The sequence below is a fragment of the Heloderma suspectum genome, chromosome 3, assembly GCF_057233095.1.
Source record: "Heloderma suspectum isolate Gila_16-S chromosome 3, 16-S_ref, whole genome shotgun sequence".
Taxonomy (NCBI): Eukaryota; Metazoa; Chordata; class Lepidosauria; order Squamata; family Helodermatidae; genus Heloderma; species Heloderma suspectum.
Window position 1 is genome coordinate 329,904,147 of NC_139460.1, and position 21,303 is coordinate 329,925,449.

The window sequence follows — 21,303 nt, forward strand, 5'->3', positions numbered from 1 at the left end:
TTGGAACACTCAACAGTGTCCACAAGACTGAAAAAGGTCAGTTTACATTCCAATTCCAAAGAAGGGCAATGCCAAAGAGTGTTCAAACTACCGTACAATTGCGCTCATTTCACATGCCAGCAAGGTTATGCTCAACATCCTACAAGCTAGGCTTCAGCAGCATGTGAACCGAGAACTACCGGAAGTACAAGCTCGGTTTTGAAGAGGCAGAGGAACTAGAGATCAAAGCACCAACATTCACTGGATCATGGAGAAAGCAAGAGAATTCCAGAAAAACGTCTATTTCTGCTTCATTGACTACGCTAAAGCCTTTGATTGTGTGGATCACAACAAACTGTGGCAAATTCTGAAAGAGATGGGAGTACCAGACCACCTTACCTGTCTCCTGAGAAACCTGTACGAGGGTCAAGAAGCAACAGTAAGAACCGGATATGGAACAACCGATTGGTTCAAAATTGGGAAAGGAGTACGACAAGGCTGTATATTGTCGCCCTGCTTATTTAATTTATATGCAGAGTACATCATGAGAAACGCCGGGTTGGATGAATCACAGGTCGGAATTGAGATTGTCGGGAGAATTATCAACAACCTCAGATACGCAGACGATACCACCCTAACGGCAGAAAGCTGAGGGTGAAAGTGGAAAGTGTAAAAGCTGGTTTGAAACTCAATATTAAAAAAAAACTAAGATCATGGCATCTGGCCCCATCACTTCCAGGCATATAGAAGGGGAAGAAATGGAAGCAGAGACAGAGTTTATTTTCTTGGGCTCCAAGATTACCGCAGACGGTGACTGTAGTCATGAAATTAAAAGACGCTTGCTCCTTGGGAGGAAAGCTATGGCACACCTAGACAGCGTAGTAAGAAGCAGAGACATCACCTTGCCGACAAAGGTTCGTCTAATCAATGCTATGGCTTTCTCAGTAGCAACGTATGGCTGTGAGAGCTGGACTATAAGGAAGGCTGAGCGCCGAAGAATCAATGCTTTCAAACTGTGGTGCTGGAGAAGACTCTTACGAGTCCCCTGGACTGCAAGGAGGTCAGATCAGTCCATCCTAAAGGAAATCAACCCTGACTGCTCCTTGGAAGGAAAGAGACTGAAGCTGAAGCTCAAATATTTTGGCCACCTAATGCGAAGAGAAAACTCCCTGGAAAAGATTGAATGCTGGGAAAGATTGAAGGCAAAAGGAGAAGGGGACGGCAGAGAATGAGATGGCTAGATAGCATCACCGATGCAATGAATATGAACTTGAGCACACTCTGGGAGAGAGCGGAGGACAGGAAGGCCTGGCATGCTATGGTCCATGGGGTCACGAAGAGTTGGACACGACTTAACAACTGAACAATAAAATGGAGACGGAGGATTTCAATTAAAAAAAAAAGTAAATATTTACGAAAAACAGCGATTCTTATGGAAGTTATGCAGACTCACGGACACGGCTGGGCACCGGAATTACAGTTGTTGGTATGGATTTATCTTCATAACTTTCGGAAGCGGAAAAAAAGAGGAGAATTCCGGGGGCTTGTGAACGGCGGAACGGAGCACTGGCCGCAAACTGCGGAAGTCAAGCATCACGGAAGGTACACAATTCATACATCCCTAGTTGAGGGGCTTCTGGCAGCAAGTCAAAGGAGCCCCTCTGCCCAGATGCACAACAGAGCTGCCAGCACTGAACAAGCCTGGACACCAGCACTTGCCATGAGCCATGGTGGAGGGAGGAGGAGGAAAAGAAACCCCAAATCAGTCCTAGGGGAAGCTGGAACATTCATGCTCATGATCTATCCTACGCAAGGCATCAGTTTCAACACATCTGGGCCGACTGCAGAGACCACGGCTGCTGGAGAAATCCGCAATGGAATCAAATGAGTTTGGAGTTTTATGAGTCCAACGTATGGATTCTGCACTGGGTCGCCTTCTCCTCAGTCAGGCAGATTCCACAGACTTGCGGACCTATTTTCTAACTTTCTGGAATTTTCCACAAATTTAGTAAAACAAAAATACACACAATTTTTAAAAATGGCTGAAAATGCACATTTGCCCCCTAGGCTAAAGTGTGAAAATGCTCGGGGGGGGGGGTAAAATTTGAGCAAATTCAGAAACTTAAAAATAATCTGATTCCGTTGATGAGTGGACAATGGAATAAAAGGCACCTGACAATCTGCAAAATGCAGACAGAATGGATTTTACACAATCTGTACATCCCTAGCTGAGATTAAAAACTTGTCATCCTCGTCAAACGATGGGCGACAGCTAATGAAACAAGAAAGAGAGGATCCACAGGTAGAATTCAACAAAAACACACAAGATACAAGGAACTTTATAGAACTGGCTGCCTATTCGCCACCAGGCCAGGTTTAAGGTTTGGTTGCTGTTGTTCAGTCGTTAAGTCATGTCCGACTCTTCGTGACCCCATGGACTAGAGCACGCCAGGCCTTCCTGTCCTCCGCTATCTCCCAGAGTGTGCTCAAGTCCATATTCATTGCATCAGTGATGCTATCTAGCCATCTCATCCTCTGCTGTCCCCTTCTCCTTTTGCCTTCAATCTTTCCCAGCATCAGGGTCTTTTCCAGAGAGTTTTCTCTTCGCATTAGGTGGCCAAAATATTTGAGCTTCAGCTTCAGTCTCTGTCCTTCCAATGAGCAGTCAGGGTTGATTTCCTTTAGGATTTGACCTCCTTGCAGTCCAGGGGACTACTAGTGTACAAAGCCCTAAACAACTTGGGACCAGGATACCTGAGAGCGCGCCTTCTCCCTTACCAACCTGCCCAGTCACTGAGGTCATCAGAGGGCATGCTCCTGGTGGTTCCAGATGGACCCATAGCCCGACTGGAGTCCACTCGGAGAAGAGCCTTCACTGTGGTGGCTCCCTTCCTATGGAACTCCCTGCCTCTGGAGGCCAGGCAGGCGCCAACACTGCATTGTTTTCAGCACCTCCTGAAAACAACTCTTTCCCAGGAAGCCTTCCTTAGTTAACCAGCCTTGGGTTTATTGGTGTTCTGTTTTTTAAAGAATAATCTTAATATAATGTTTCATTCTTTTTATTTTTTGTTCATTTTATCTCTTGCTGTTCACTGCTCCAGAATTTGTTTAGATGTGGAGTGGTATACAAATGTGGAAATAAATAAATAAACTGCAAACTACAGTCAAGCCAACAGGGTGGTCCTAACAGATCTACCTGTCCTAACAACGATGGCTTTGACAAGCTCTCCAGCGTAGAAGCGGGTCTGAATGACGGTTGTGCCACAGAACAAAGTGTGCCTCCTGTGCCCTTCTGGACTGTATACTTCACCCTCCACGGCTTGGGGGTCCTCAGTGGGATTGGGTAGGTTGGTCTTGGTTACAGGAACACTTTCACCTTAAATAAAAAGGAAGCCTGAGTGACTGAAGCATGGATGCTCCCAAACACTGCCACAGGTGCAATTCAGTTCCCAGCTCTGGATCAAGGACCTGTCAGACAAGTCTTTGGTGTTACCTGTCAACATGCTTTCATTTACGATGCATGTCCCACTAATGAGCACCGCGTCGCAAGGCATGATCATCCCATTCAATGGGACCACAAGTACATCTCCGGGAACAAGATCTGTGGACAGGATCTCTTCTATGCCTAAACGTTAGAAATAGGTTTGTAAATAACTACATGCATCAAAGAGTCACAGCTTCTGGCTATTTTTGTTGTTGTTAGGTGCATAGCCCAGCATGGCTAGTTATGTCTCTTCACGGGAACTAGTTGTTGGGGGAATGTCCTCCAACACAAGGTGAAACCATCCAGCTAGTGGAGAGGGAAGGGGCTATGTGTGTATGGCTGGGTTCAGACAACACGATAATCCACGCTCAGGGATTGATTATGGGTTGAGTGTGGGTTGTCACTGAACCATTAGTTATCACGTTGTCTGAGCCAGCCTCGATAACAAACCACAGTTCACAACCCAACAACAAACCATGAGTTCTCTTCATGGGTTGTTTAGAATCACAGAACCATAGAATAGTAGGGTTGGAAGGGGCCTATGAGACCATCAAGTCGAACCCCCTGCTCCATGGAGGAATCCAAGTCAGAGCATCCCTGACAGGTGGCTGTCCAGCCTCATCTTGAATGCCTCCAGTATAGGAGAGCCCACCACCTCCCAAGGTCATTGGTTCCATTGTCGTATTGCTCTAACAGTCAGGAGGTTTCTTCTGATGTTCAGCCAGAATCTGGCTTCCTGTAACTGGAGCCCATGATCCTGTGTCCTGTACTCTGGGATGATCAAGAAGAAATGCTGGCCTTCCTCTCTGTGACAGCCTTTCAAGTACTTGAACAGCGCTATCATATCTCCCCTCAGTCTTCTCTTCTCCAGGCTAAACAGGCCCAGTTCTTTCAGTCTCTCCTCATAGGGCTTTGTTTCCAGTCCCCTGATCATCTTTGTTGCCCTCCTCTGAACCCTCTCCAGTTTGTCTGCATCCTTCTTAAAGTGTGGTGCCCAGAACAGGACACAGTACTCCAGGTGAGGCCTAACCACTGCTGAGTAAGGCAACTAGTACTTCCCGGGATTTGGAAGCTATACTTCTATTAATGCAGCCCAAAATAGCATTTGCCTTTTTTGCAGCCATATCACATTGTTGGCTCATATTTAGCCTGTGATCTAGAATCACAGAATCATAGAATAGTAGGGTTGGAAGGGGCCTACAAGGCCATCGAGTCCAACCCCCTGCTCAATGCAGGAATCCAAGTGAGAGCACCCCTGACAGATGGCTGTCCAGCCTCGTCTTGAATGCCTCCGGTGTGGGAGAGCCCACCACCTCTCTAGGTAATTGTGGTTACCTAGTTTGTGGTTACTATAGTTTGCTAGCACGCTGGGTTCATACAGCACAATAACCCACTTTTCAACAACAACCCACACTCAACCCATACTTAACCTTTGGGTGTGGATTATTGTGTTGTTTGAACCCAGTCAATGAGTATGCTCGCATGTGTGTATGCTTGTGAGATTGAGAGGGGGGGGGGGGGAGGATTGCATGTCATCCTAAGCCACCTTGTGAATAAGCCAAGGTGGACTGGTTGTTCATGGAACAACCCACGGTATGCCCTAGAGGCGATCAGCCTTGCCGTGGCTTGTTCTCCCCCTCTTTTCCCCTCAGTCCTCCAGCCAGCTCTGGCACGTATCCAGGGGACTTTGCAGCAAAACCTGTCTTGTCTCCCCTTCCCACTTTGATCGCTACCCCTTTACATTCCCCACCTCTTTTAAAATGTTTTTTTATTTTTTAGTGGCTCAAAAATGGCCAACTGGGGTTGCTCTGATCACTACCACTTTTTGTTCCCCTACATTTTTTTTGGTGCTTCAAAAATGTGCAATTGGGGTTGTAATTGTTTTTAAGTTATTATTATTTTCCTGGTCTTTCACAAGTGTCCACTTATGGCTGTCCAATATGTGTAGTCTTGCCTGGTTAATTACCTTTTCTGTTTCAGCTGTCCAGGGGAGTGGAGTAGGTTACATACAAGAAACTGACAAGATGAGATTGCATATAGGCTAATTAGCACATAGTTGTGAAGGACCGGGCCAAGGGGGTGGGTGGGCGAAGGGAGAGAAATAATACTAAGGGAAAAGTGGGACCTGGTAGTGCAATTCAGAAGCATTGGAAATGGGGGGGTGCAAAGGAATATATGCACCAAACGTGGGGGGGGGGGGTAATCTCTCCCTTTTGGCGATGTGATTATTCTCTCTTTTAAATGTTGAACTGACACTTCTCAGTGTCCCCCGCTTTTTCACCACTTCCCCAATGGTCCAGGTGCTTCTGAATTGCACTACTGGGTCCCTCCTTTCCCTTAGTATTATTTCTCTCTGCCCCCCCCCCCACGGTCCTTCGCAACTGTGTGCAAATTAGCCTATACCCAACCTCATCTTGACAGTTTCCTTGTATGTTACCTACTCCCTTTTGCTGCTCCCTTTGACAGCTGAAACAGACAAGGAAATTGACCGGGTAAGACTACACATATCAGACAGCCATAAGAGCGTACTCGTGTGTTTGCAAAAGACCGACAATAATAACAGCAGCAGCAGCAACAATCAATGTACAATCCCAAATGCACATTTTTGAGATACCGGGGTTTTTTTTAAAGCCAGGGAACAAGTGACAGTCCTTCCAAAGTCCGTTTTGGTATTGGTGGATGGGCAGTCACTGGCAAAACTGTGAAAAGTGAGTGGCATGGACTTTTTTGCCGCTCTCGCCAAGCGGCTCTGAAGCTGATTGCCACAACCCATGATAAAATCAGTCTCCCAGGTTCAGATGACACAACAACCCACTGAGGGAAAGAACAACCCTACAAGCCATGGGTTCTCACCATGGTGTCAGGAGCACCCTAGCTGCCTCTTGCAGTCCCCTCCAATAGCCAACTCAGGACACAGACGACGAGGATTCTTTCCGAGGTTTTATTCCTTTATTACTTTATGACTCTTTCAGATACTAATCACTAGCGACTAAGCAAGGAACAGCACTGGGGAAAGATAGCAGAGTAGCCTAAATTCCAGGTAAGGCAGTTGGTCCTCGTCTGAAGGGGAACCACAGGAAGACTCTGAACTTATGGGCTAGGGAGAGATCCTCCCTCTTTCCCTTGGGTCCTCGGGACGCAACCATTGTTTGAGCGCCAAACGAGCGCTACGCCTCCTTTCTGCGCCCTCCATCGCTCGTCGCTCCCTGCGTCGAGCATCTAGCAAGCCCCCCTTCAGCACTCTCTCACTGCCAGGACCACTATCTATCCCAGGAATGCTGGCAGGAGGAATCTCTGCCAGCTGCTGTGCCTGTGAGAGATGAGCGCGCTCCTCTCCCACGGATTGCTGTTCCTCCTCAGAATCAGAACTGCTCTGGGGTTCTATGGGCTCAGTTTCCACCCTGACACATGGCTCGTTCCCCCCAAATAAGCCACCCCACAGAAAACTCTCCAGGCTCGGATGACAGGACAACCATCCACGCCTGGTTGCCCACGGTGGGTTGCCCACGGTGGGTTGTCATGTCATGCAAACCCAGTCAGTGTGTGGGGGTGGGAGGGGAAGGAGGGGGAACGACTTCACAGTTTGGAAGAGGCAGAGAGAAATTTGCTGAAGGCTGGAAGTCCAGTGGGAGTGCAGGTCCTCTCTCTTAAGAGCTACGGTGGTGCACAGCACTGCTGCCTTGTAGGACCGCACACTGTAGGCACCCACAGGCACTACTGGTATATTTGTAAACTAAGTCCCAAAACATCACACGCCTCCAGGACTCTCTCCTTGGAAAGGAAAAACCCAAGCCCAGGTAGCCCCACCTGGGACTTCCCATCATTTCATGGGGAGAGCACAACACCCCACTGAAGCTTTTTAGGCTGAAACACTGTACTTACCTGGGAGTAAGGCCCATTGATATCAATGGGAATTACCTCTGAGCAAACATATATAGGATTCACAGTGTGATACTAAATGGTCTTTTGACCTTAGGATCAAATTTTTGGTTTACAGATCTCTAGTACAGAAGACTGCACACTTCTTCTCTGTAAGGAAGCGTGCACTTGAAATGAACTGATCCTCTCACTCTCAGAAGTGAGGTACCAAGTGGCAGCTCCAACACAGGAATCAAGGGAAGACTATGGAACAGCGAAGACCTGTTCTTCCAGAAACGTTTCCCAATACAGAGCTGTTTTTCGGTTTGAGGTGTCACCCATTTTCCCCATGTGGCAAAGACCTCACTGCTCACACCTCATCCTAAGGGCGCCACCCTCAGGAACACACGCTTCAGCATCTGCACACACTAAGTGTCCAACACTTGTTCTTCTGTCCCAGTTCCATGACTGAAAGGTGAAGGAGGAAGCAGCATCCACCGGGCCCAAGGAAGAGCTGCAGAGGAGCCACAGGCCAGCACCATGCAGAAATGCTTCCTGCAGACTCCTCTCTGCCCCCCGCCACCACCATCCACCAGCCTGACCACACAGCCCTTGCCACCCCCTCCCCCTAGCCCAGTCAAGGCACTCCCCTGAGCTGAGCTGGGGCAGAAGCCAGGGGACTGCTCAGCCCTTCCCTGAGGGAAGCCCCCACTCGCAGCCGGACAATCAGGGGTTTAGGCAGGCATGGACGCCTGCATCACCACCTCTTACTTTCCCCTCCACATTAACTGCCTGCCGCCCACCCATTCGGCCATCCATCCTACCTTGATTTGCTCTGCTGACTGACACCCTGATGATGCTATGGGCTGCCACCATGTCATGGAGCATCGTGTATTGCTGAAGAGAGAAGGAAAAGGCATCACTGATCTGAAGCACAACCATCGGACCTGTCACAATGATCCTTCCTGCCCAACTCTGATGAGGCAGCGGAGTCCCTGAACAGACAGTGGAGCCAGTCACAGGGCCAATAAACGGAAGGTCCATCAAGTGAGAGGGAGAGGGAGAGAGAGGGAGGGAGACTGATGGCTGGCAAACCGGTCCAGCAAGCAATAGGTGGCCAACTTGTTCTGAACGGGATCAGAGTTTGGCAGTCTAGGGGCCCCTCTGGCACTCAGGTGGAAACTGTGCAAAGGAGTGTCTTGCTGCACCCTTTCCTACGCAGGGAAGACCTGGCCCCCAACGTTCATGCCCTGGCCTCTTCCAGGGAGATTATTACTGCCAGGTGCACTATTGTGGGGCCGTCTTTGACAACGGTTCAGCACCTGCAGCTGTTCCAGAATGCAGCAGGCAGATTCAGGGCAGTGACTGGGCCAAGAGTCCATGTTACAGCTGTCCTTCAAGGGCAGCACAGCAGGTGGCCAGCTGATCTCGCAGCACAGCTCAAGGCGATGATTTTGGCCTTCGAAGTCCAAGCCTCCTTGGCTCTAGTTTCCTGAGGGAGGGCCCTGACCCATACACCCCCCTGCTTCTTCAGGGGTGGTTTCCTCCCGCACATGAAATGCAAGGAGTAGGAAACTGCAGACCTGTGATTTTCAGGGTGGTTTTTTGGATTATGATTTATTTTTAAAGGATTTTAAACTGGATTGATGGAATTGCATATGCTGTTCAATCCTTCATGAAGGCCAGGCCTGCTGTCAGCACCTGGCATGGTCAGGCAAATACTGGGCCCTGGGGGCCCACTGGGGCAGGGCTGCTTTCCTGCATTCTTTCTTTCTTTTTTAATTTAAAGGTAACAGAGCAGTAGCACTCAGCCCAAGGCTGTGTGAAAAGAAGCACTGGTCGAGACACCAGAGCTGTCATCTTCACCTTCCCAGAATGCTTCTGAGCCCTAAGGCTTTTTGGGAAAATGACGACGATGGCGGCAGCTGTAGTCACTGTGCTTGGTGCTTCCCTTCCCAGCCCTCAGCGGTGTGCAGTTGCCTGCCCCTGTCTGCCCCCCGATCTGGTAAGCTTACTGGGGGTGGACAGCAGTGAAAACGGGAGATGCTCAGCCTGGGAAGATGAGAAAAGAAGCGCCATGCAAAACTTAATTCCCGGATAGCAGGGGCTGGCAAGGGATACCCCAGGGGGCACTTTGCTCAGGGCCCCCTCAAATCTGGCACTGGCCCAGATAAAGGTAACTCAAGAGTATTGCCAGGAAGCATGGTAGGAATTGAATAAAACAGTATCATAGTATAATGATCTGAGTTTTAAAATAACACCGTTATACACACGTATGCAAACACATAGTTACAGAGACACAAGAACATTTTCAATGCAAACAATTCACTCTCTCAATATTCCAGTCTGGGTTTGGGCCTTGAAATATGGTTGCCAGGAAAGGTTAGAGATCAGTCTGAGCACAAGGAATTTACTCTTAGCATATCTTGCTGAAGAACTGGGCAGACTTTTTCTCCAAATGGCACTCAGCAGCTGCTAATCAAAACACACTTGCAGATAAAGGCCAAATATCATTTGGAAAATAAAGTGGACTTTGCCATGCTGCATCCGCTCAACAGATCCTCTAGCTCAGCGTGGCCACTTCTGGCAGCGGCCTTTCCAACACCCCTGGGGAGGCTGGGGGGAAAACTGGGGCTGGCAACCGGCCTGTCTTTTGTTGACCACCTCCAGTTCAGTCAGAGGCGAGTGCTCTTTCCGAACGGGAAGTGGCACTTCAATCCCGGCTAGTTGCTGCATGCAGATGTTACAACAATGCCGCAGTGATTTCAAGCCGTGCCGTGCCAACTTTCCAAGCTGCTAAGCATTCCCAAAACTGCCCTTCAGAAACATGTTTGGAAGTTCAAACACTATTTCCGCCAGGAGCGCTTTGCATGGTGGCAGAAGGCCCCGCGCAATCTTCCGGTCAAGCAGACAGCTGGGAGGGAAGAGAGTCAGCGTTCTACATTCCCTAGGGTCACGTGACACACAGGCAGAGCTGTGCCCAAAGCTCGAAAAGCTACAGAACTGAACATCCACAACAGGGTTGCCAGGCGCAGGGGAACACAAACATTTCAGCTGCAGCAGCCAGGCACTCACTCAGGGGCACCATCTGAACCTACCTTCCGGATGGTGTACAGTGAGCTAACAATGGATATCAGAGACATGAATACAATTGCTGCCGCATAGTAGTAATATTCATCCGTGCTCCACAATATCACACTGAACAGCTGGAAAATGTAAAAAGGATTGAGAACCTGCCGAGGGGAGGGGGCAGGAAGGGAGGGAGAGAAAAACCAAACAGAACACCACGTTATGTCCTTTCCTCAGTCACCTCTCCGGAGTGCTGAATGTTAAGAATTTCATGACCACATATTAAATAAAATTTTAAAACTCGGAGACATCCTTATCTGCTCGGGGGAAAAGAGCGAGTGAGACTGTGCCAGAGCGACATCATCTGAAGGGGGGAGGGAAAGTACCCCCGTGCCCCAGCCACAGAGCTTGCATGGGAGTGGTCTAGGCAAGGAGCAGAAAGCTCTGGCCCGGGCTGCCGCCTCCTGCTCCTCCTGTCTCCCCGAGGAAGCTTCCACCTGAGCCAAAACAAGGTGAGTCCAGCGCTTCCCAGTCCCACAAGCTGCTCCAGGTCTCCCCAGGCCCTGAGGACTGCAGGCTACACGCCAGGTGATTAGGAAGCCACCCTCTGAAAAGTCCCAGTGCAACAGCCTAGCACAGTCTTAGCCCCTTGGAGCAGAACACATTTGCCACCAGCTTGGCTTAATTTAAGAGATTTATGGCTCAGGTGGATATGGTCCTTGCAAGTTGAAAAGGAAAGGACCAAATAAGCCATAGATACAAACAATTCCCACAACCTGCCATGCTTGCTCCAAACCAGCCCATAATATTCAGAGCTGCACATAACCAGGAGGAAAATCCCAGCCACTTTTCTTCCTGAAGCTTCAGCCTTCTTGTACAAAGTCATTTCCATGCGAGACCCCCAGTACTTGCCAAACAACATACCAGAAAGCAGCACAGCCCCCCTGCACGTGCACACGCACAGTCCTTCTCACACAAACAATCCTTACCTCCTTAATCAAAAGTTTAAAAACGGAAGGCACCTTCACGGCAATTTCATTTACTCCATAGAATAATTTTCTGTGTCAAAAGGTAATGAGAAACAAAAGCATTTACATTTTGCTTGCTAGTACTAAGCTATGGCTACAATAATATTAAAATGAAGAGCATTATGAATTAGTAACAAGGAGACGACAAGTGATGTGAAGGTGGGCAGAGGAGAAGGCAGAGAGAGGAAACAGTGCACTTTGCAATGGCTTATATCAGGGTGGGCAACTTGTAATGCTCCAGACATGTTGGTCTACAACTCCCATCAGCCCTAGCCAGCATAGTCAGTGGTGACGACTGATGGGAGTTGTACGCCAAAACAATGGGAGGGCCACAAATTGCCCACCCCAACTTATATGAACACAACTGGTGCTCTTGGGGCCACAGCTAGGATGGCAAGGAGCACCAGAGGGGGCGGGGAGGGGGGGGAAGAGAAAGAGAGAATGAACAAGCATGGTGCTGGTGGGGGGAGCTACAGATATGGATGAGGAAGGCCTAAGGTCAATGCATCCAACAGCCTTAGGAGTTGATCATCAAGCCAACCTAAAATGCTCAGCAAGTCAACTGTAGCGTTGACTTTTTAAAAAGAAGACTTCAGTCTCAAACTACGTAGACACAGAACACACATACACACTACCTTTGTTGAGAACCACGTCACAATTATCACATGTGAATAAAGAGCCACGGATGCTTTGGCCCAGTTGCCCAGAGGGAAGTACATCACCTTTCAGTTAAATTGTACCTGTAATCCTGCATCACCTTTGTCAGCCCTGTGCTGTGCTCATTATGAATTGAAGAACAGGAAGTGGATTCATCCAGAGCCCTAAAGGAAATGGAGATGATTAAATGGAACACGCAAACCCTGGTTAGCAAAGGACCCCTTTCATTCATGACAGCCTCTTACTTTATCGAGCCAAAGTTTTGGGTCACCTCATTCCAGAAATACTTCATGCTGTGGTGGGTGAAATAACGGATCTGGAAGGCACATAGATAATTACAATTAGGCAGTCAAAGATTGCGAATTGTCAGATATTTCTAATAAAAGCAAACTGAGCTATTGCTGGTTTTGTTCCTACATGCCCTTCTTCACACTGACATATAATTTCCATGTATACATGCATAACAACCAATGCAGGTCTACAGGGGCCTTGAACCAGAGGTGTGATGCACACACAGCAGACTTATGCACTATGTTCTTAGTCAAATGGGGAACAGCTACTCCTGAAATGCAGAAATTAGCTCAAATACTCATTCAACATCCAAAAAGATGAACTTCATTTTTATAGATTTTTGTTCTCAAAATCGCATGCCTATTCATTAGAAAGGAAAAAATTAGCTTGGCTAGTATACCCACCCCCTGGCACATGGGTCAGTGTACCTGTCCCAATAGGCCTAACTAGCAAAAATATAGAGAAGACAAAGACTGGGGAACTTAGCATTTACCAGATAAGGAGATTGGGGAACTTAGCCTTTACCAGATGGTTCACATCCCCTTCCTGGGCCAGGTGCTTGAGCGGATGGTTGCAGGACAACTCCAGGCATTCTTGAATGGAACGGATTATTTAGATCCGCCTCAGTTGGGCTTCAGGCCTGGGTTTGGAACAAAAACTGCCTTGGTTGCCCTATGGGATGACCTTTGCCGGGACAGGGTCACAGGGAGTGCAACCCTGCTGATTCTCTTGGACCTCTCAGTGGCTTTCGATGCCATCGACCATGGTATCCTTCTGGATAGGTTGTCTGAGCTGGGAGTTGGAGGTACTGCGCTGCACTGGTTCCACTCCTACTTGGATGGCCAATTGCAGAAGGTGGTGCCTCAGGATTATCACTCTGTGCCTTGGCAACTATGCCATGGGGTTCCACAATCCCCCATGCTGTTCAACGACTACATGAAACCACTGGGGGAGGTTACCTGGAGGTGTGGGCTGAGTTGTCAGCAATATGCAGATGACACCCAGCTCTACCTGTCTTTTTCATCAAATCCAGGTGAGGCAGTGGCTGTTCTGAATCAGTGCCTGGCCACAGTAATGGATTGGATGAGGGCAAATAAACTGATACTCAGTCCAGACACGACAGCAGTACTGTTCGTGGGTGGTTTGTCTGCCTGGCTAGGTGATGTTCACCCTGTTCTGGAGGAGGCTGCGCTCCCCCTAAAGGATCAGGTTCAGAGTTTGGGGGGTTCTGGGACCCAGAACTCTCATTTGAGGCGCAAGTGGACTCGGTGGCAGCTTTTATCAGCTTAGGCTGGTTTACCAACTACGCCCTTATCTGGACAGAGATAGGCTAGCCACAGTTATCCATGTTCTGATAACCTCTCACCTGGACTACTGCAATGTGTTACACGTGGGGCTGCCTTTGAAAACAGTCCAGAAACTTCAACTGACCCAAAACAGGGCGGCAAGATTGTAAAGGGGACTGGCCAAAGAGATCACATTATGCCAGTACTTTTCCAGCTGCACTGGCTGCCAGTCCATGTCTAGGCCTTATTCAAAGTATTAACATTCAAAGCCCTCAGTGGCTTGGGACCAGGTTATCTGAAGGATCATCTCCTCCCATATGTACCTGCCTGGACCCCAAGATCATCTTCTGGGGTTGTTGTCCAGGAGGCCCTGCCAAGGAAAGTGAGGCGGGTGGCTACCAGGAAGAGGGCCTTTTCTGTTGTGGCACCCAGGTTGTGGAATGAGCTTCTTAGAGAGGTAGCCTGGAGCCTACAGTGTACTCCTTTCAGCGCCAGGTGAAGACCTTTTTATTTTCCCAGCATTTTAGGGTTTTTTAGCTCTGCTGTTTTAAATCTGTATTTTAAATTGTGCTAGGAAAGAGTCACAAAGAACAATATCAAAGGACAATTGGACCCTGGGTTATTCTCAGAGCTGAACCACACCAGTGTGAGGGATGCCCCCGCAGAAAACATGAATATCGACTGCCTGAACTCCCAAGGCAGTTATAGCGTTCAAAACAAAGAGAGGAAAGAGCTCAGTTGCTTAGAGGCTGGGCCCAGGATGGTTTAAAACAAAAGGAACAATAGTGTAGTTCTGGCAAGCGAAGAGTAGGCTCAGGGCAGTTCCTTGCCTCTTGATTCATTTTCCATTGAGCCTGCTAGACAGAGTGGTGAAGCACAATCTTCAGAAGAAAGTAGTGTTGTTAAAGATGCTCAGGTAGTGCTTGCCCTGGGTGGGAGGTGGGGACGCTTCAGGACTGGACTATTTTTCTTTCCAGGGCATTTCAAAGGTACCCTTGTGGATTACTTGCCTGGGTAGTGGCATGGCAGTCAGGCAAGCATTTGCATTTTTTTCCCTGGGACATGGAGCAACCTTCTCTAATTTCATCAAGGGGGAAACCAACAGGACCAACTACCTAGGGAGGTGGTGGGCCCTCCTACACTGGAGGCGTTCAAGACAAGGCTGGATAGCCACCTGTCAGGGATGCTCTGACTTGGATCCCTGCATGGAGGAGGGGGTTGGACTCGATGGTCTTGTAGGCCCCTTCCAACCCTACTATTCTATGATTCTATGAAACAAGTATACTCTATGGCTCCTTTGCCTCTGTGGTGGTTCCAGAGCCTTAACAGCATTCCTGGCAGCAACCTGGCTATGCCTTCCAGAACAAAGTGGATTCTTGAGCCAAAATGTCAGGGTAATGTTCAATAAATCCATAATGTGCAATACATGTATCAGGGAGCCAGCATCCCTGGGGCTCCTGTGTAACAATTTTGAAAGCCAAATATAAAATTGCTGTAGCCCTGCCTGCTTTGGCTGGCTTAATTCTCTAATTTGAACTACTATATAGTTAAGCCAGAAAGGCAAAGGCTGGGCTCGTTCTAACGAGGTCCTTGCCTGCTTCACCATCCTGTGCCCCAACGTGTCTGCCTGCAGCCTCAGCAGTTCATGTGTTTCACTCACAGCTTTTTGTTGGCTGCTTCCTAGTGCTCTATGCTCCCTGCTGGGCTAAGTCCCCGCTGTGGACTCAGTGTCCAAAGGGTGGGATTGCAACATGTGGGCAAGGCTGATGTGCCATTCTAAGTGCTCACATGATAGTGCAAAAATATTTTGGGATCAGTACCCAACTGGTGAGGTCTAGCTGAGAAGGAGAAGAAGTATGGGTAGGGATGCCTCATTGTCTTCTTACACAGAAAGGACCCCACTCTCTTCCCGAGGAGACTCCTCTTGTGGAAAGATGTCGACCCCAAGTTATCACCAGACAGAAGCCAGCATGCTTAAATTCTGCTGCATTTGGAGGACTGCTGTGAAGGCAACAATTTCAGAAGTCATTGGTACCTCCTGCAGGTGAGCCTGGGGACACCTCTTCAAGTCATTTTCATTCTCTTCAGAGGGGTTTATGCATAAATGGCGACTGCAACCATTTGTCATCTTCTCTGACACATATTTTGGAGTCTGCAACGGATGGGGTCCCAAAGAAAGCACAATGCGAACCTTTGCACAAAACCAGATTTGGAATTCATCCTTTAAAAAAAGTTTTCAAAAGACAAAAAAAAAAAAAATGATGCATAATGAGTTTCCACAAAAAGATGCATAAACATTCCTGGCAATTCAGTCTCTGAGAAAATGCCAACCCCATAATGCTGGATGGGGTGCCACAGCCCCACCAAGGGACTTCCACCCAGACACCTGTGGGCAGAGTGACCTCAGAAGAGCCCTGAAGCTGGGTTAACCGAAGGCCCTTCTAACCCAGCTTCCTGTTTCCCCAGGTGCCCAAATGAGATGCCCACAAACAAGACATAAATAGCACCCTCCCGCTCGCGTCTCCCAGCAACTGGCATTCAGACACATTGTGCCTCCAGTCCTGTATCAGTAGTCATGTATAGCCTTATCCTCCATGATTTTTCCTATTGGGTACTAGTATTATGAGAGAGGGAGAAAATCATATCTCTATTCACTTTCTCCACACCATGCAACGCTGAATTCAGCTCTGCCATGTCCCCCCTTACCTGCCTTTCTTTCTAAGCTAAAAAGATGCAAATACTATAACATTTCCTCATAGCGGAGTTGCTCCAGCCCCTTCAGCCCTTTGGCTGCCCTTTTCCAGCTCAGCTACGCTATTGGGGCTGCTTCATAAGTTATTGCTTCCTGCACTGAGAAGATCTAAGCCTAGGAAAGACCGGATGCACAGTCATGTGTGAAGAACGAGGCCCAAGTGATGCGATTGTTTTGGCATGGGCTGCCAAAGCTCTAAGCGACATGCCTTGAGAACTGCTCCTTCAAAGCAGCCTTACGAGCAGGCACATTTGACAGACTGAAAGCTTCCAGAAACAGGATTAATGAGTTCCTGCAGTAAACAAAGGGGCGGTAGGTGGGGAAAGAGATTGCCCTATGGACAAGAAGCCTCTACCGTCATGTAATAACATTGATGTGAAAAGGCTGTCCATATATTAGTCTATGGGCATCTCTCTTGCCAAACGGGGCACTTCAAGACTGAGAGTACAAACTTACCGTTGTTCTCAGCAGCACCACTTTGCAACCTCTAAGCGGAGTCCTTCTGCATGTTGCTTTCACCCGCCACTCAGGCATCCAATAGAGGAGGAGGAGGAGGAAGCCACCAGTGCACAGCACCCCCACAGCCACCAAAACCAGCTTCCATCGGCAAGGATTATAACCATAAATCTTCTGCAGGGAAACAAATCAGACAGAGAAACAATGACATCCTGACAGCTTTGGCAGAACAGCTCAGAATTAACCTGTTACTGTGAGAAAAGATCCCTTTGGGTCTTAAGTGTGAACTGCCCAGAGAGCCTTGGCTATTGGGCGGTACAGAAATGAAATTATTATTATTATTATTAATTGTAATACTGCTACTACTAATGGTGATTCTGGTGCCTGCGCTCTCCCCTGCCACCCATCTTTCCTGCAGCAGCAGCAGCAACAGGGGAATTCCTGCAGTGGGAGCCACTCCTTTAGACAGTTATTTGGCCTGGATGCAGCAAACCAGATTCCACGCACAAAAAAGTATCAAGAGGACAGATAAATGCAACTTGCTGCAAGAGCAGTTGGTCCTATCAGCCTCCCATCCAGCTGGAGGCTGGTTCACGCTTGGACAGTAGGAAGAGGCAAGTCACCCTATTCTGCAATTTAACAGGTAGCACACTAAGGACAACACAGAGAGTCAGAGGAGGGTAGAAAACAGAAGGGGATGAACGCTGCCACCTTTTTAAAAATCAAAAGATAAAGTCAATAACTTTTTCCCCAGTTCGTTCTCTCTGTCCCGGACGTAATGTGTAATCCAGTTATGGGGTGGAAGTGGGGCAAACAACACATTTTGGAGAAATCACTCCCGGCAAGGGAAGAGAGTTTCCTTTTGTTCCCTATTCTGCAAATTCCAAATGCCTAAGACAATAGAAGACAGGGACGTGTCTCCTCCCGCTGTGTCTGCAAAAACGCAGCTCAACCTGAGCATCTCGCAGCTGAACAGACTGCCAGCTCATGGGGCCTCTGCAATGATGGGGTTTGCCGACTATTTCATGTTATGACACCAGTCCAGTGAAATACTTTGCACATGATACACAGAAGACAAATGCTAAAAACTAAGACATAGGGAGTAACTGTCACACCACGTCACCACAACAGCGTTCCAGCATGAAGCAAACCCTGTTTTGCCCTGCTGTCTCTCCAGAAGTGCCACTGCTATCAGAGGCCATGTGTACAGTGGAGAGAAGGCGGCATGGCATAGTTCGGCTGGGACACTCAGCATCATCCCCATCCAGAAAACTGGGGAACAGAATAGCAGCAGCCACAGCAGCTTTTTTTCCAGTGCGTGCCCACTTAAAAATTACAAAGCAGACCAAACTGGGGATGAAACAAACAACCAGAGACAAAAGAACCCAGAACAAGAATATATGATACAAATACATCTAAGCAGCGCTATTTATTCAACAGAAACAGAAACGCACCGGAGACCCCAAAGAGCAGCTACAGCCAGGAAAACTGCTGGCTGTGACCTGGACCGTAGAGAGCAGGTCTATCTGCTGTCTATTCTCTTCGAGCAATCATGGAGGACGGGGGAAGTGCCAGAGGACTGGAGGGGGGCTCATGTTGTCCCTCTCTTCAAAAAGGGTAAAAAGGAGGAACCTGGGAACTACAGACCCGTCAGTCTCACATCAATCCCTGGGGAAATTCTGGAGCAGATGATAAAGCAATCCATCTGAAAACACCTTGAAAACAACGCAGTGATGACTCGAAGCCAAAATGGATTTGTCAAGAACAAACCCTGATCTCATTTTTTGATCAAGTCACCTCCCTCGTGGACCGTGGGAATGCTGCAGACATCATATACCTCGACTTCAGCAAAGCTTTCGACAAAGTGCCCCATGATATCCTGATGAGCAAACTAGCTCAAAGTGGGCTAGATGAAACAACGATCCAGTGGATCCACAGTTGGCTACAGAATCGGACTCAAAGAGTGCTTATCAATGGGATCGTCTCAAACTGGGGAGAGGTAATGAGCGGGGTACCACAGGGCTCAGTCCTGGGCCCAGTGCTCTTCAACATTGTTATTAATGACTTGGAGGAGGTGGTGCAGGGAATGCTGATCAGATTCGCAGATGACACAAAATTGGGTGGGATAGCTAATACTTTGGAAGACAGAAACAAAATTCAAAGTGATCTTGATAGAGTGGAGCGCTGGGCAGAAAACAACAGAATGACATTTAATAGGGATTAATGCCAAGTTCTGCACCAAGGAAAAAGAAACCAAATGCACAGTTACAAGATGGGGGATATGTGGCTCAACAACACTACACGCGAGAAAGATCTTGGAATTGTTGCTGATCACAAGCTGAATATGAGCCAACAATGTGATGTGGCTGCAAAAAAGGCCAATGCCATTTTGGGCTGCATTAATAGAAGCATAGCTTCCAAATCCCGGGAAGTACTAGTTCCCCTCTCCTCAGCACTGGTTAGGCCTCACCTGGAGTACTGTGTCCAGTTCTGGGCACCACACTTTCAGAAGGATGCAGACAAACTGGAGAGGGTTCAGAGGAGGGCAACAAAGATGATCAGGGGACTGGAAATAAAGCCCTATGAGGAGGGATTGAAAGAACTGGGCATATTTAGCCTTAAGAAGAGAAGACTGAGGGGAGATAGGATAGCACTCTTCAAGTACTTGAAAGGTTGTCACAGAGAGGAAGCCAGGATCCCTTCTCGATCATCCCAGAGTGCAGGACATGGAATAATGGGCTCAAGTTACAGGAAGCCAGATTCTGGCTGAATGTCAGGAAAAACGTCCTGACTGTTAGAGCAATACGACAATGGAACCAATTCCCTAGGGAGGCGGTGGGCTCTCCCACAGTGGAGGCCTTCAAGACGAGGCTGGACAGCCATCTGTCAGGGATGCTCTGACTTGGATTCCTGCATTGAGCAGGGAGTTGGACTCGATGGCCTTGTAGGCCCCTTCCAACCCTACTATTCTATGATTCAAGCATCCTGGCCATGGAGGGCATAAAGCAATCCCAGCCTCTCTCTTGGGTCAGGCAGATGCCATCACATTGCAAACAGAAGCTCATAACTGTCCGCCCAGCAGGGTTGCCTCCTACTGGTTACACTCATGCTCTCTTTTCCCTCCAAAGAGCTTAGCGTTCCCAGGCGGTCTCCCCCGTAGGCAGTGCTCAGTGCCAGGCCTATTCCGCTTAGTGGCAGAACTGCCATGTGCTGCCATCAGGCAAAGAAACATAAGAAGAGCCCTGCTGGATCAGACCACAGGCTCGTCTGGCACAGCATTCTGCTCCCACCGTGGCCAGTCAGGTGCCCCACTGGGAAGCCCAGACCAGGATGGGAAGCTCACAAGCAGGACACACGCACAACAGCACCCTCCCGCCCAAGTTTCCCAGCAACTGGTATATCGAGGCCGACTGCCCTGATACTGGAGGTAATATATGGCCATCAGGATTAATAGCCATGGATTGATAGCCTTCTCCTCCTCTATGAATTTGCCTCATCCCCTTCTAAGGCCATCCAGTTTAATGGCCCTCAGTCCATCTTGGGCTCCCCAATTCCATAGTTTAAACATGCACTATGTGAAGAAGTCCTTCCTTTGATCTGTCCTGAATCTTCCACCACTCGGCTTCATTCTAGTATGATTAGAAGGAGAAAAACCTCTCCCTATCCGCTTTCTCAACACCGCGCATGATTCTGCATAATTCTATAAATCTCTACTGTGTGTCCCCCTTACTCACTTTTCTAAACTAAAGAACCCTAAACACTGTAACCGTTCCTCATATGGGAGCATTTTGGTTGCCCTTTTCCACCTCTATAATAACCTTTCTAAAGTACATTGACAAGAACTATACACAGCATTCCAAGTGTAGTTGCATCATACATTTTTCTAAGGGCAGTATGATACTTGCAGTTTTATTTTCTGATTCCTTTCCAATGGTCCCCAACATGGAATTTGCCCTTTTCACAGCAGCTTCACACTGGGTCAACATTTTCACTGAGCTATGCACCATGGCCCCAAGATTCCTTCCCGGGCCAGTCACAGCCATCTCAGACTACATCAGCATACATGTGAAGTTGGGCTTTTTTGCCCCAGTGTGCATCACATTACACTTGTTTACACTGAATGGCATTTGCCATTTTAACACCTGTTCTTTCAGTTTGAAGCGATCCATTTGGAGCTCTTCACAATTCCATTTGGTTTTTACTACCATGAGTAATTTGGTATCATCCGCAAATGTGGCCACCATGTTACTCAACCTTAACACCAGATAATTTATGAACAAGTTAAAAAGTATCTTTCCGAGCACAGATTCTTGGGGGACCTACACTTTTCCCCACTGTGAGAACTGTCTATTTATTCCTACTATCTGCTTCATTAACCACGTATTGATTCATAAGAGGACTTGCCCTCTTATCCCATGACTAAGGAATCTAAGTTTGCTAAGG

The 21,303-nt window shown here is 48.2% G+C and overlaps 1 protein-coding gene across 9 annotated transcripts in view; it reads right to left on the reverse strand.

Annotated features, from left to right (window-relative positions):
- ATP13A3 (ATPase 13A3) overlaps positions 1 to 21,303 on the reverse strand; it is a 132,852-nt gene that overhangs the window by 71,615 nt on the left and 39,934 nt on the right. For all 9 annotated transcript variants that reach the window (XR_014789680.1, XR_014789679.1, XM_084847833.1 and 6 more), the window contains exons 3-11: positions 16,861 to 17,034; positions 15,688 to 15,873; positions 12,321 to 12,391; positions 12,159 to 12,239; positions 11,380 to 11,449; positions 10,420 to 10,554; positions 8,146 to 8,218; positions 3,473 to 3,604; positions 3,176 to 3,355 (exon numbers count right to left, since the gene is read on the reverse strand). Coding sequence is in view for 7 of the 9 variants with exons in the window: in XM_084847833.1 (XP_084703959.1) it covers positions 3,176 to 3,355; positions 3,473 to 3,604; positions 8,146 to 8,218; positions 10,420 to 10,554; positions 11,380 to 11,449; positions 12,159 to 12,239; positions 12,321 to 12,391; positions 15,688 to 15,873; positions 16,861 to 17,034 (1,102 nt within the window). In the remaining 2 variants the exon portion in view is untranslated. The remainder of the gene's footprint in view (positions 1 to 3,175; positions 3,356 to 3,472; positions 3,605 to 8,145; positions 8,219 to 10,419; positions 10,555 to 11,379; positions 11,450 to 12,158; positions 12,240 to 12,320; positions 12,392 to 15,687; positions 15,874 to 16,860; positions 17,035 to 21,303) is intronic.